Source organism: Gekko japonicus, unplaced genomic scaffold (genome assembly GCF_001447785.1).
Source record: "Gekko japonicus isolate JY-2015 unplaced genomic scaffold, Gekko_japonicus_V1.1 scaffold1628, whole genome shotgun sequence".
NCBI classification, from domain to species: Eukaryota; Metazoa; Chordata; class Lepidosauria; order Squamata; family Gekkonidae; genus Gekko; species Gekko japonicus.
Genome location: NW_015162000.1, coordinates 253,888 through 268,405, shown reverse-complemented (window position 1 = coordinate 268,405; position 14,518 = coordinate 253,888). Strand labels below are relative to the sequence as shown.

The 14,518-nt window shown below is 46.9% G+C and overlaps 1 protein-coding gene across 1 annotated transcript in view; it reads right to left on the bottom strand.

The window, feature by feature from the left end:
* Positions 1 to 9,465: 9,465 nt before the first annotated feature.
* The window catches only part of FBLN1 (fibulin 1), a 96,681-nt gene continuing 91,628 nt past the window's right edge, over positions 9,466 to 14,518 (bottom strand). The window contains exon 17 of the mRNA XM_015405443.1: positions 9,466 to 10,101. Coding sequence (XP_015260929.1) covers positions 9,962 to 10,101 — 140 coding nt within the window. The 3' untranslated portion in view covers positions 9,466 to 9,961. The remainder of the gene's footprint in view (positions 10,102 to 14,518) is intronic.

Genomic DNA, 14,518 nt, shown 5'->3' with positions numbered 1-14,518 from the left:
AGGATTCTGGCAGTAACCAATTAAGATGTAAAGTTTTGTAAATAGCCCATCGTTGGGAGTGGGGTGTGTTGGGGTGGGGCCACTGCAGGCAATATAATGGAGCTGAGGCTCTGGTCTACAGTCTTGTTCTTGCTGAAATCACTGAATAAGGTAGAGCTGATCACGACAGGGAGTCTCTTCATCCATGGAACCCGCTATTTAACAGAAACCTTAGTCAATTGGATGAAAATTAAGCATTCAGCGGTTCGAGACCCATGTGCCGCGTGACAGGGTGAGCTCTGTCTCTGGCTCCAGCTCCTGCCAACCTAGCAGTTCGAAAGAAAGAAATTGCAAGGTACCGCTTCGGTGGGAAGGTAACAGTGCTTTGTGTGCCTTGGTGTCTAGTCATGCCAGCCACATGACCACGGAAATGTCTTCGGACAGTGCTGGCTCTTCGGCTTGGAAACGGAGATGAGCACCGCGTCCCTAGAGTCGGATTCGACTGGCTTTCGAGCAAGGCAAGCCTTTACCTTTACTAGCTCCCAGCACACATGTCTGCATGTTCTAGAAAGCTGCACTGAGTCATAGCCAGGGTTGCCAATTCTGGGTTAGGAATACCTGGAGATTTGAGGGTGGAGCCTGGGAGGGTGGAAATTAGGGAGGGGAGAGACCTTGGTCGTAGGGATGGGCACGAGCCCGAAAGTTCCAGTTCAGTTCAGGGCAAGCCACAGCTTGGAGAAAGGGGGGGAGATGGCCCAGGAAGGGTTGAATGGCCACTGCACCCCATCCCCCACTCAGGGTCTTTCTTCTAGTACAAAGATGTCACTCAGTGCCAAGCGCTGAACATCTCCTGTGCATCTTTGAAAGGGAGGCTAGGGAGCATTTTTTTAAGTCTCTCTTCATCTCTCCAGACATAGTTGTGTTATTAAATTAATTTACTTGTGTCACAACAACCTTAAATTTACCAGAGCAACTGTCTCCGGCACGACTGCAATGAATGGGCAGAGCAACAGCACCTGGAGGAGACGATGTCCGGCCACTTTCCAAAATCTTAGTCCTTTGACACAATCAGTTCTACTGGATCCTTTTAAAAAATATTCACCTTTCAAGTCCATTTTTGACTTAAAATAATTGCAAATTCCAGAAAGCCAAATAAGATTAGTTGTTGTCACTGTTGTTAGTAAGTGCTGCTAATTTCAGCTGGCCAAATAGGGGGGGAAATTTTCCCCTGAAATTTCAGTTTCCATTTTGGCTGTACTATTTGAACTCTGTCTGATCAAGCCTCAGGGCTGGCTCTTGCCCAACCATAACAACATAAGAGAAGCCATGTTGGATCAGGCCAATGGCCCATCCAGTCCATCTCTCTCTCTCTCTCTCTCTCTCTCTCTCTCTCTCTCTCTCTCTCTCTCTCTCTCACACACACACACACACACACACACACACACACTTCCCAGGCTTAATTTTTCACCTCATCCCCCCCTTCCAGACTTAATTTTTCACCTCTGCATCCCCCCCTTCCTTGCCCTTCCTTGCACCCTCTGCTTCCTGGTCTTCACTCTCTGCATCTTCCTTCTCCAGCCAGTCAGCCTGCCTCCTTTCTTTCTCCTGCCTCCCTTCCTACCCATCATTGTTTCTATGGGGTAGCCCTCCAGGCTGTTAGATCTGGCCTCCAGAGGCCAGGTCTACCTTCTGCTGGCTACCATAGCAGTAGACCTGGCCTCCGGAGAACAGGTCTACCCACTTTTGTCTACCTGCCCTAGCCCTGCACTGAGCAAAAAAGTCAGCACGCTAAGGGCTAAAAAGTTGTGCACTAGTGCACCCTAGTACAACGTGGTGGGAACACTGAACAGGAGCCCCAAGGCTCAGAGCCTGCTCTGCCTGTGATCTTGGTTACTGAAAGAACAAAAGATGAACTGTTTCCATCAACTCCCTCCACCACATCTGTGAAAGGGAAGCTCCAGCAGCACAGAGGCAGAAACTAGGACCTGCCTTTCCCCCCACTGTAGGCATGGTGTAGACCCACACACATGTATGAATGTGTGCGCACACAATGAAAGCTCAAAGAAAGGGGGGGGAACATGTTTCAGTGGCAGAACACCCGCTTTGCACTCTGTCCCAGGTTCAATACTCGGCATCTCCAGATTTTAAAAAAGAATCAGATAGTAGGTGATTTGAAAGACCTCTGTCTGACACCCTGGAGAGCCACTGCCAGTCTGAGCAGGCTGTCAGCCAGGCCTGTGTATTACCCTGGTGGCCATGAGAGTGTGTGTGTGTGTGTGGGGGGGTAACTGTGGAATCTTTAGTTTCTGCTGAGTTACTCTTGTTTTACTTATCTCTCTCCCTGTAAGCCGAGCCATATAACCTCGAGTGCCTGGTGTCTCCTTTCCCTTAGGAACGCTGGCCCGTTAGCTTGGTGGGCTCCTACCTGTCATCTGATTGGCCCTGAGTCATTTTGGTCCCCCTGGAATTCTGTATATCTATTAGCTTCGCACGCTTTATCCTCAGTTCTATCATGAGACAGTTAAGATACCTGAATGCCATAAAGATCTCAATAAACTTTAATTCTTCTGAATGACTGCTGTTGAGAACTGATTGATTTAGGAGTCTGACACAAGCAATACTAACCCTGAGAGATGAAAGGTCTGACTCAGCAAACAGCCTCAGGTGTTCATATGTGCAAATCCAGGGTACTTGGTCCCAGACCTGGAAGGGGTGTCCATTGGCTAAAGTGGATCTGGTTGGGCCATTCACTCATAAGAACATAAGAACACAAAAGACGCCAATGTTGCATCAGGCCAAAAGCCCATTCAGTCCAACACTCTGTCACACAGTGGCCAAAAATACCAGGTGCCATCAGGAGGTCCAGCAGTTGGGCCAGGACATCAGAAGCCCTCTCACTGTTGACCCATCCCCCAAGCACCAAGAATACAGAGCATCCCCCCCAAGCACCAAGAAGACAGAGCATCACTTACCCCAGCCTGAGAGTTCCTATCTATACCTTGTGGCTAATAGCCACTGATGGACCTCTGCTCCATATACTTATCTAATTCCCTCTTGAAGCCGTCCATGCTTGTAGCCGCGGCCACTTCCTCATCTAGGCTACTCCACTTATCTAGGCTACTCCAACTGCCAAGTGGTCTCTAAGATGTCAGGCAGACACCCATCTTTCCCAGATGTGTCCCCCCCCCAATCCCAGTCTTAGAATGAAAAGCTGCTAGAGTCCACTTGCTCAAGTTCCAGAATTAATTTTAGAAAGTCCACTGAGCTGGTTAAGCCAGAATTGAGGAAGAGTAAAGTTAGGGTTGCCGGGTGACAGATGGCAACCTCAGGAAGTAATTAGGGGGTGGAGACTGGCATGCTGGCATCATCCTGGCACCCTAAAGTCACTTCCAGTAAAAACTGGAAGTGGTATCATGCGACACTCTAGGATTCCCCCCCCCCAAAAGGGTAAAGGTTCCCTTGCTCGAAAGCCAGTCGAATCGGACTCTAGGGTTGCGGTGCTCATCCCCATTTCAAAGCCAAAGAGCCAGCGCTGTCCGAAGACGTTTCCGTGGTCATGTGGCCGGCATGACTAAACACCAAGGCGCATGGAACGCTGTTACCTTCCCACCAAAGTGGTACCTATTTATCTACTTGCAATTTCTTGCTTTCGAACTGCTAGGTTGGCAGGAGCTGGAACTAGAGACAGGAGCTCACTCCGTCATGCAGCACACTCGGGTCTCGAACTGCTGAACTACTAACCTTCCACAGCCTGCAGTTCAGCGTCTTAACCACTTGAGCCACCGCAGCTCAAAACTTGATGGTTAAATCATATATTAGGATACCCGGCAACCCTCAGTAGAGTGCAAAGTAGAGTGAATGAAAGAATGGAATGAGTAAATTTGGTTAGCCCAGTACAATTCTTGAGTGCTGCTATTGCATTAAGTAAGGCCTGATTCTGGCTTTAGGGTTCCCTAATTACTAATTTTGGATTACAAAATGCTGGTCCCATGGGAGAGGGAGAGCAGCAGGTGTGTTGGGGTAGAGCATGGCAGCATCTGACACGGGGGGGGGTTCCTTGCAGGTCAGTAGCAGAAAATAATCCTTCTTGGGCTCACTGTAACTGCTTTTCAGACCGTGTCTCTGATTTTCTGCCAGATTATGCTTTATTCATAGAATCAGTGACATGTGAATGGTTGCAATTCTGCAGCGTTCCAGTAAAAAATATGTTCCATTTCCTCCTGTTTTCGGATCCTTTCCCACATTTCTCTGTATTCACCTCCCCCACATACACACACACACAACTTCTTCCTAAACCACTTACCCTCTGCAATGCTGATTGCATGAATTTTTGGATCAGTTCAAAAACGAACAAAAAGAGATTGATTGCTAGGTAGAGAATAAAAATAGATAGTAAAAAGGAAATAAAAACGGATGGTTTATTTTCATTTTGTAGTAAACATGATACATTAATGTGAAGAGAACCGTAAATAACACATCTACTCAAGGGGGTTTCGTTACATGATTGGATCGCACTTTGATACACTGAAAGACAGGTGCCCCAATCCATCGTTAGAAATCCATGCACACTTTGTCTGTGTCGTTGATGTGGGTGGCATAGTGGTGTAGTTATGCTCACCTGAGCCCCACTGGAACTTGCTAGATGTGGCTTTCACTGTGAAAGGATATGTCTAGGGCTTCCAGCTCTTAGGCATTGTTAGATGCTCATGAATGTACTTGGAACCTTATATTTATCACCACTAATTTTAAATGAATTGCATAGTTTACCTTCTATGGCCCTGACACAGCTCAAGTCTGTAGTGAAATACAACTTCCATAATTAATCTCCACAGCTGGATTGTGGTGTGTGTGTGTCTCTGTGTATGGTTGTACTGTAGTGTTGGTTGTGTATTCATTAATCACAACAAAGCTATGATCTGAAAACCAATGACTCACAATTAATCTGCCAGCTCTGAATATCTAAGTGAAATAATGCTCAAAGAATACATGCACAGACTGCCTGCAAGACCAACAGAAGCATTCTATCGGTGGACCACATTATCCAGTCTGATGTTCCATTCTATTCGGTCTATTAAAGAGAGTTTAAACTGAACATCACATAGCGGCAGAATATGGTCCTTTGCTGTCTACCATTTCCAGTGAAGATATGTGCAGTATGTTCCTGTTTCCTAAAAGCGTGGGTTTCCCATTTCAGACAGAGAACCCTAGCACAATTTGATACAAAAAACAAAGCAAAACAGAGATATCATCTTTCCCATTTTAAATCCTAGGATTGCACGTTATTCAGATTGATTTCTCAATTACAAACATGACTTTGCAGGCTTGGGGTTTTTCTGCATTCTAATTTTCCTTACTTTAAAGTTCCTGTTTCCTTGGGTTTCTTTTTCCGTTCTGCATGTGTTTTGTTCCCTCTAGTGGTCGATGCGATATTATAACAGTTTATTCCAGCATAAAACCCTGCAGTTTAAATCTGTAGGCCAGATATGCTGGAAATAAACCAGTAAAATATTGAATTGACCATTAAAGGGAGCAAAATGCGTGCAGAACAGGGGAAAAACAACCCGAAGAAACAGGAACTTAGAAGCGAGGAAAATGAGAGTGGGCGGAAAAGCCTACAGACTCTCCTCATCAAACAATAGGAACTGTAGTCCTGTGTGATCGTGATCTCCAGCATACAATTCTCATTACTCGCAGGAGTGTTACATTGCGTTCCAGGTTTAGGGGGAGATGAAGGAGCCCTGATACTTAAACTGGTATAAAACAGATACAGGGTTGCAGGGCTTTTTTGTGGGAAAAGCCCAGCAGGAACTCATTAGCATAATAGGCCACACCCTCTGACAGCACAGCTCATTAGCATATTAGGCCACACACCATGCCTTCCCTTGGCTTGCCTGAACGCCCCGTGGCTGTAGGGAGCCCAGGCAAGGTGGCCCTTGGACAGGCTGGGGAAGGCATGGGGAGGCATTTAAATGCTTCCCTGATCCTTCCAGCCCCCCCCCCCGGCCTGCCTGCCTGCCTCAGAGTCACGGGGGGGGGGTTGCTCTCTAGGCCTTCCCTCTGTAGCCAGGCACACAGAGGTTTTGGCTGTAGTGGGCGTGGCCAACTCTGAAGCCAGCCGGAACTCCGTTCCTGTGCGTTCCTGCCCAAAAATAGCCCTGCAGGGTTGGATCCAACCAGGTTTCCCAGTAGTGGAAAGGGAATGATAGGATCCCGTTTGCCCACCCAAAACGCTACCTTGGGGACCATGAGACCTGCATGGGCCAAAGCCATATGGAGCAGAGGCTGCAGTAAGGTGGAGAATTAGGTGAGATTGACTGAAGAACTGGGCTGGGTCCAACTCACTCACTTTGTAGGACAGGCATACCAGTTGAGCTCTATTGCAGCATCTTAACATACAATATAAATGATTGAAAGTACGGGTTCTTTCCCAGTATCTTTCTATACAGAGCAAATGTTTCTCTGGAAAGTGATTCCTCCGGGCAGAGCCGCAAGCCCATTTCTTTGTTTCTTTTCTGTGTCCAAATAAAGGGGCACAGGCTGGAGGCACTTCTTTTAGAAAGTTAGCGGCAATGTGATTTTGAGGGACCTTTCACATTAGCCACATGAATCTTATCCCTCTTTCTTTCACAAGCCATGCAGGATTCAAAGTGTTTTACAGCCTACAAAGCCTGTTTGACACGCGATGAAGGTTAGAAGAAAAGCAAACTGGACATACCATGAACAACAATAGCTCAATCATTGTTTGTCTGTCTCCAGCCTGTGAAAACCAACCCGCTCTGCTTCCTTCTAGGCATGTGGGGAAAAAACTTTACTTATTTGATATGAAGTCATACTTGTAAAAATTGGTGTATTCGACTATTCTGATGTAAAATATGGAACTTTTTTTAAAAAAGATTATTGTTTATAATACAGAGTTACGATTAGTTGTACTGGTTTGGTTCATGTCCAGCTCACTGGTTGTATTTAGGAGGCCAATGGTTCATTGAACTGTTCACATGAGTACAAATGAATGTAGTTGTATCTCTTTGTATGATCACATCATTTTCTCATATGATTACTTGGTTATCTTGTAGCTGCATCTCTGCCCCTCACTCATCACATGCTGAATCCTTCCATTGTTAAGACACATAGTTAATAAGGGGGAAACTGTGTTTGAGATTTTGAGCTGAGACTTATTACACAGATGTCTCGGTGTGCCTTTGGTGTCTGCTGATTAACCTAGTTGATCACGTGACCAGTTCTTGCAGTCAGTTAATGACTGAGGGCAGGAGGCACAGAAAGGAAAAATCAGTGTCAGTCTTGTAAAGAAAGCCAGTGTGATACAGCAAGTAGAGCGTCAAACTAGGATCCGGAAGACCCAGGTTCGAATTCCCACTCTGCCATGGAAGCTTGCTGGGCGATCTTGAACCAGTCACAGACTCTCAGCCTTACCTACCTCCCAGAGCAGTCATAAGGATAAAATGAAGGATAACATTGTAAGCCACTTTGGGTCCCCACTGGCAAGAACGGCAGCATATCAATGAAGTAAATAAAAATAAATAAAGGGTCCGGTCACATGCAGACTTAGCTGCGCGATAGGGACGGACGCAGGGCGGATTTTACGGGTGCGATGGCACGGGAACATCTGGCAAGTGTCCCGCACCCGTCGGCAACCTGTATCGCCCCGCCGAAGATGCGGAGTAAAAAGATACCCAGCCAAGTGCAGTATTTTCTGGAAAACGCAGGGCATGGGTGGGTGTCAGATCGTGGAAGCGCTGGTATCCCGTCACATCTGGCGCCCGTCTGCGTCCCATCTCACACTGGATTTTTTTTTTTAAGGCCTCCATGGATTCACTTCCAGGAATCCGTTTTTTTAAAAAAATGCTCGTCTGATCGGGTTGCGATCGCCCCATGTGTGATCGCGCCATGCCACTTCTTTCTCCCCCCTCCCTTCTTTGCCACAATTCACCATCAATGTGTGATCGGCGGCTGACGGCCTGAGCACGGAGCCTTGGAGAAACGTCTGATCGTGCTACCACGCTTCATTTTGCTCTGGGGCAAAAAGCCTCCCCCTACCCCGGATTATCTCGCTCGTGTGACCAGGACCAAAATAAAACAAAGGATGTATCTGACTGCTCATACAGGACCAACTGCAAGTCATTCCATTTTGGAAAACTTGATCTCTTTCATGACCCTGGGGGATACCCTGCCTCTTCCCTGACAATTGATCAGATACAGTCAGTTTCGGTATTTGCTACTTATTTCCACAGCAGGACTGGCTCACAGACTGCCCTGCAAGACGAATTTCAACAAAACCCACCAAGGTGATCCAGTCAGGAGCTCAGCCTCTCACAAGTGTCTTCAAGGCCTTTTTGCTCAAGCCAAGTTCACTTGGTGACTGTGTTTGTCTTTATGGTCTACAGCCATACAGGGATGGCATTTGGAGCTTGCAATTATTTTGAATGATGTCTAGTATGGGGGGGTTATGCATGCCCTTTCCAACTGCAGACTGCCTGGAGGTACAAATAAGAATGATGCCAAAGCTCTGGAAAGTCCAGTAGAGTATTTTACATCCCCCCCCCCCCGAAACAGCACATTCTCAAACTGCTTTTGAAAGAGGTTTGCCATGTGGCAAGAGGGACTGCTGTTTTGGAAAGTCCAAAGTCCCCTTGGAAATGCCAAATGAGCCATGGAGCTCATTGGAAACAGACCACTCAATTAGTAAGACCTCCTCATAAAAAGCACTGGATGGCTTCATTTAGACTCCAAGGTTGGATGTAAGTAATTTCACATTCCATAGTCACTTTAACTGGGGCTTTTCAAATATCCTTTTAATTAAATACTTATAATTTTAAAAAGATCCTTACAGAAGGGCACTTGAAACTCCATAAAACAACCAACCCTCTTATTGTAGGAGAATACACAGATTATAAAGTAGCAAAGGAGCAAAAGTTTAACATATGCCTTATGATCCCAAATTGTTCAGGAGAGTTAGGTCCCGGTCACACAAGCGGGATACTGCGCCGCTGAAGGGAGGCAAATTAGAGCCGGAGCAAAAAGAACCACGGTAGCGCGATCCGACGTGGCTCCGTGCTCCGGCCTTCGGCAGGCGATCAGACGTAGCAGGGCAAAACGGATGTTGCACATTTGTGCGCATGCATGGGATGGGGAACGGCGCTGGCTGCGACGGGCTACCGGCGCTTCCCCGATCAGATGCCTGGAGTTGCCGCACATCATCCAGAAGGTAGTGCTCTGTTGCCGAGACCTTTTCAATGTGCGTTTTCGGGCCAAAGGGACGGATCGGGGACGGGTGTGTGACGCTTCCCAGATGTTGCGGTATGATCGCGCCCATTTGATGCACCCTCAACCCGTCCGTTTCGCGGGGCAAATCCTCCCGTGTGACCGGGGCCTTGCCAAGACCTTTTCAATGCGCATTTTTGGGCCAAAGGGACGGATCGGGGACGGGTGTGTGACGCTTCCCAGATGTTGCGGTATGATCGCGCCCATTTGATGCACCCTCAACCCGTCCGTTTCGCGGGGCAAATCCTCCCGTGTGACCGGGGCCTTAAGTGACTTTCTGATCTTTATAGCAGAAAAGTTAACCACATAGACAAGCAAGGTGTTCTGAAAGACAGAGACATTACAGATGAAGACAGGCAAGACTCTGAGACGGCAAAATTTTGCATGCAGCCTCCTGTCTCAAGGGATTCTGGAAGACTCTTAGAAGTAGGAGGTCAGGCAACTGGCCGATCGGTTTATTGATACCATCCAAACAACCCAACTAAATAAGACTGCAAGATAATGCTCCATCCTAGTTCTATTTTAGATAGTTTGGTATTTGTCCTTTATTTAAACAATGAACCAGATATGATGTTTGAAAAGAAAGGTATTTGGTCTTAGAAGACCCCTGCAAAACATACAAAGGGTATATAAGTTTTTAGAGTTTGCAGTGGTGGTAACTCCTGTTGCAGCACTCCTGCTTGCCTCAAGGTTGCAAGAGTGTTCAGAACCAGTATTCTGAAACAAAGATGTGGACGTTGACAATGTTGCGGTGAGAGACGACCCCTCCCACGACGTAGTTCATTTCTAGCTTCAGGGTGGCGTAGAAGGGGCCGACAATGGGCTTCACCTGGCGAACCACACCTAGGAGTTGGAGGAAGGCAAAAAAATAAAATAAAAATGCATGGCCTAGAGACGGTTACAGTTCTTCCGTATTTCTTTTAAAAGTCTCTCCCAAATATATATAGAACAAAGCTTGAGTCCAGTGGCACCTTTAAGACCAACAAAGTTTAATTCTAGGTATAAGCTTTTGTGTGCATGCACACTTCTTCTGAAGAAGTATCTGAATTAGTGTGCATGCACATAAAAGCTTATTCCCCAGAATAAAGCTTTGTTGGTCTTAAAGGTGCGGCTGAAGCTTTGTTCTGCTGCTTCAGACCAACACAGTTACCCCACCTGAACCATATATATATTTTACACTTCCTAAAATACTTACAGGATGGCTTCTCTCTCTCTTCCTTCAAACCTAAATCAAACCCTACCTCTTTCATGAAGACTTTGGGACCAAGCCTAAGCAGATCTACTCAACAGTAAGACTTATTTTACTCAGTCGGGTTTACTCCCAGGAAAGTGTCCTTAGGATCGCCACCTGTGCCTGCATCCCCAGCTGCAAGACAGCGTTTATTCATCTCTTCACTTATGTCAACATTTAGACTGCAGACTCCTCCACAGACAGATTTGTCTTTTGGTTATGCCGATCTTGCTTTATATAAACAGCAAGTGGGAACCTGAGATACTTGGGGACCCTTTCCCCCTTTTAACCGTGGCTCCTCCCCTCCACCGCTGCTGCTCCCCAAGAGCCCGTCACAGCTCCCGCCCCCCATCGCCTCCACTGAAGGTGAGCCTGGCACAGCTTCAGCTCCTCCCACTGCCTGGCACAGCTCCCTATCTGCGTTGCCAGGCCCACTGCATCTCCTGCCCCCCATCACTTCCAGTTCAGCTACGACTCCCCTTGGTGCAGGGTCTGGCCACTGCTGCCGGGCCCACTGTCTCTCCCGCCTCCCATGGCCTAAGCTGCCAGCAAGCCCAGTGCAGCTCCAGCTCTCCCCAAGAAGCCCACTGTCTCTCGCCACTCCAACCCCAATGACGGAGACCGAGAGCTGCATGGCCTCCTAGTCTTCTAGGCTTCCCCCTTCCAACACCAACACTGGAGACTGAGAGCTGCCCTGCTCCCAACCTCCAATCCTTCCCTCCCCCACAACACAGCAACTTCGGAGACCGAGAGCCATGCAGCTCCTGACCTCCAAGGCTTCCCACCCCCGACATTAGTTTCAGAAGCCAAGACCATGTGACTCCCGATTGCCAAGCCTTTCCCCCCTCCCCAGCCTGGCTGCAGCTCCCAACCTCCACCATGGGGGGCTGCTCGGGCTTACTGCCCCCCCCCCCCAGACACCAGCAGCGGAGGCTGAGAGCCTTCTCCCCCCACCCACGCCACAACCCTGGCTCCTGACCTCTGCGGTGTCCTGAACCAAGTGCATTGTCTATGCATGCGCAGACAACAGGGTTTTAAAAAATTATTTAGGAAGGGATTTAACCCCCCCCCCATGTATTAGTTTTCAGATATTTTTGCAAACCTAGCCCCCTTCAAGTTTGCAAAAGACTCTGTTTCAAATAAGTGTAGCCCCAATCCATGGATTTAAGTATCTGTAGATAGGGGCCACACATCACTATTAGTATATAGATAATTGGGTAGTGTCAGAATCTATACTGTATCCCAAACAAGCAAGATCTAGAAGAGGTGTTTCAGCCCTTGATTATTGTCTCATATTGTACCATCTAGCTGACAAGTATTCTTCTCTCCAAGGAGGCTGTTTTCATGCAACATTTATGGGTCCCAAGGAGCTGTCTTTGGGTTAAATTGGCCAAAACATCAATAGATAAAAGGCTTCTCTGGTTAATCTTTAATTTGTATGAGAATCCAACAGCACAAATGCAATGTGGATCAGAAGAGCGGCTGCCTCCTAGCCCCTCTACTTTTTAATCTTTAGGTAAACAATATGGTTCCTTACCTTCAAAAATAAGCACTTCATGCACCTATATCGGCTGGGCATGAAATCCTTTTTTGCTTTACGCAGATGACATGGTCCTATTATCTAGATCAGAAGTTGGACGTCATAAAGTATTAAATGCATTTATTGATTGTTGTATTCAGGAGGAGTTGTCTGTAAACTGTGATAAATCTAAAATAGTGATCTTTTTTTTTAAAAAAAAAGCCTTGTTTTAGACAAAAGACTTGGACTTGTCAAGGCTGGGGATAGAACAGGTGTCTTATTTTAAATATCTGGGAGTCATGCTTAGCCGTAATCTCACTTGGAAAGCCTATATTCACTTGGCTATCGAAACTGCTGTTGGATTCTCATACAATTTTAGAAACTCAAGCTGATTAACTACACACCTCTCCCAAGCTCTTTTAAGGTCTTCCTGTTTAAAAGGAGGTCAGTATGTACCTGCAGCCATTGAGGCTTTTAATGTCAAAATAATTGCTCAGGTCTTGTTTGGGACAGGCATTTGGATAAAGGGAGTTTCTGGGTTTTTAGGTTATACACTGCTTCAGTTCCTTCGCCGAATGGCAGGACTGCCCCAGCTGTGTTGCAGGAACTGCACTTAAAAGTAGAATGTGCACAGCGTTCAGTGGAGTCCAGGGCTTGGATTGCCATCCTCTAAAGCCGCCATTTCCTCTGAGGGAACTGATCTCCGTAGGGTGGAGATGTGCTGTGATTCCGAGGGATCCCTTGGTCCTACCTGGAGGCTGGCATCCCTACCAACGGCTTAACTCCATGTAAGGCAGATTCATGTGAGCACTGAGAGTGAAGACAAGGTCACCTTGGAGAAGGTGATAGGTGGTATTATCATGTTACCAGATTTTGTTCTGTCCTACAACCAGAACGCAAACTAGAAAGAGAAACAGAAATGAAGCTACCAGCTAATCAGCACAGAGAAAAAGCCTATGAAATAAAAGCTTTTTTTAAAAAAAGCCTAGTGCAGGGATTCCATAAACACACAGACTGATGTGCTGCGGCACTTTTTAAAGAGAAGGGGAAAAGTATACACTCCACACTGTGGCTAAACCAATGCTAAAACTAAAAGAAAGGCCATTACAGAGATACGGTATTTACTCAAATGCAAATGTCTCATTTGCATACACGTTACAGTTGTGTCCAATATATCTTTTTGTGTGTGTGCATAACATTTTTTAAAGGGGGCCTTCCTACCAGCACACACAGAATCAACAAGGTGTGCCCACTTACAATGGTGGCAACACCAGAGGAAGCAACTGCCCAGTGGACCTTGATTGTCGTTGGCACAGAAGCTCTGGCATTGCTGCTCCTGGCTGCCAGTGGCTCTCCACTGGGAATTTCCCCTGTACATTTAAACGGCTGCCCTACCCCTGCCCTGATCAAAAAGACATTGCAGGTTTTTGAAATAATGCAAAAAAACCCAAAACCTGTTTGCCATAGATAATCATGGGATTGGAGCAGATCGCGCACAAATTCAAAACTCCTGCTGAGCCGAACTCGATTTGGTGTAGAATTTCTTCTTTCGGTTATTGGAATCCCAACAGTGGCATTTGATTTGGAAGGAAACACAAGGTTGAAGGAAGGATTATTTGATGTGTATCCTAGTTAGATCTTCAGTGGAGATCGTGTTTCAAAAGCAGAATTCTCAATCCCCTTTGTGGAATTCCAGAAGTATTCTCCTAACAGCTCCCTAAGAACACGTTGGCTCAGGATCTGATGGGAGAGACAAATGTTTGTTCATGCTGGCTGTCAGCACCCTTTCCGCCTGCGCTGTGATGACCTTAGAACTCTGTCCTGCTTAAACGCTAACTAATATCTTCAACATGTGGCAAAATAGCAAGCTTTTCACCACATCCATTTGGCTTGCCCTGTCTCATGAATACCCTTTAAACAAGATTTCCAGTCCCTAAAATGTTACATATAGGATCCATTTTCTTGGACTGCTTGTAAAATTGACATCACAGTAGCTGGAATTGGAGGGGAGGGAGGGGAGGGGTCTCGCTGGAGTACTGCCCCTGGAATGCTAGGAGTTATTTGAAATGCACGCTCCTTGGTGTTAGCTCTTACCCTTATTTTTTTTTGTTGTTGTTCAGTGGCACAGTTGAGTCCAACTCTTTGCGACCCCATGGACATGACCCCTTATGCACATGAATAAACAGGCTGGAACAATTTAGCCCAGAGAGTTTCTTTCTTACTCTGAGTATGCAGCGAGGAGATCAGCAAGGAGGAGATTGTTGCCACACCACCAGCTGCCCTGTCCGGTATCTCCTACGCCTTCCTTCTCTGTTCCATCTTCCACCCTCCTTTGCCTGCAGCCCAGCCAAGCCCCTACCAGGATTTCTTTGTTCAGGGGGCACTTAAGTTTTTAAGGGGGCAGGTAATTTACAGTTAATTACATGATCCAGGGCTGGCTCGTTCACTAGGCGAACTAGGTGTTTGCCTAGAGCAGGCCAGCCCTTAGGGGTGCCAAACTGCACCCGCCT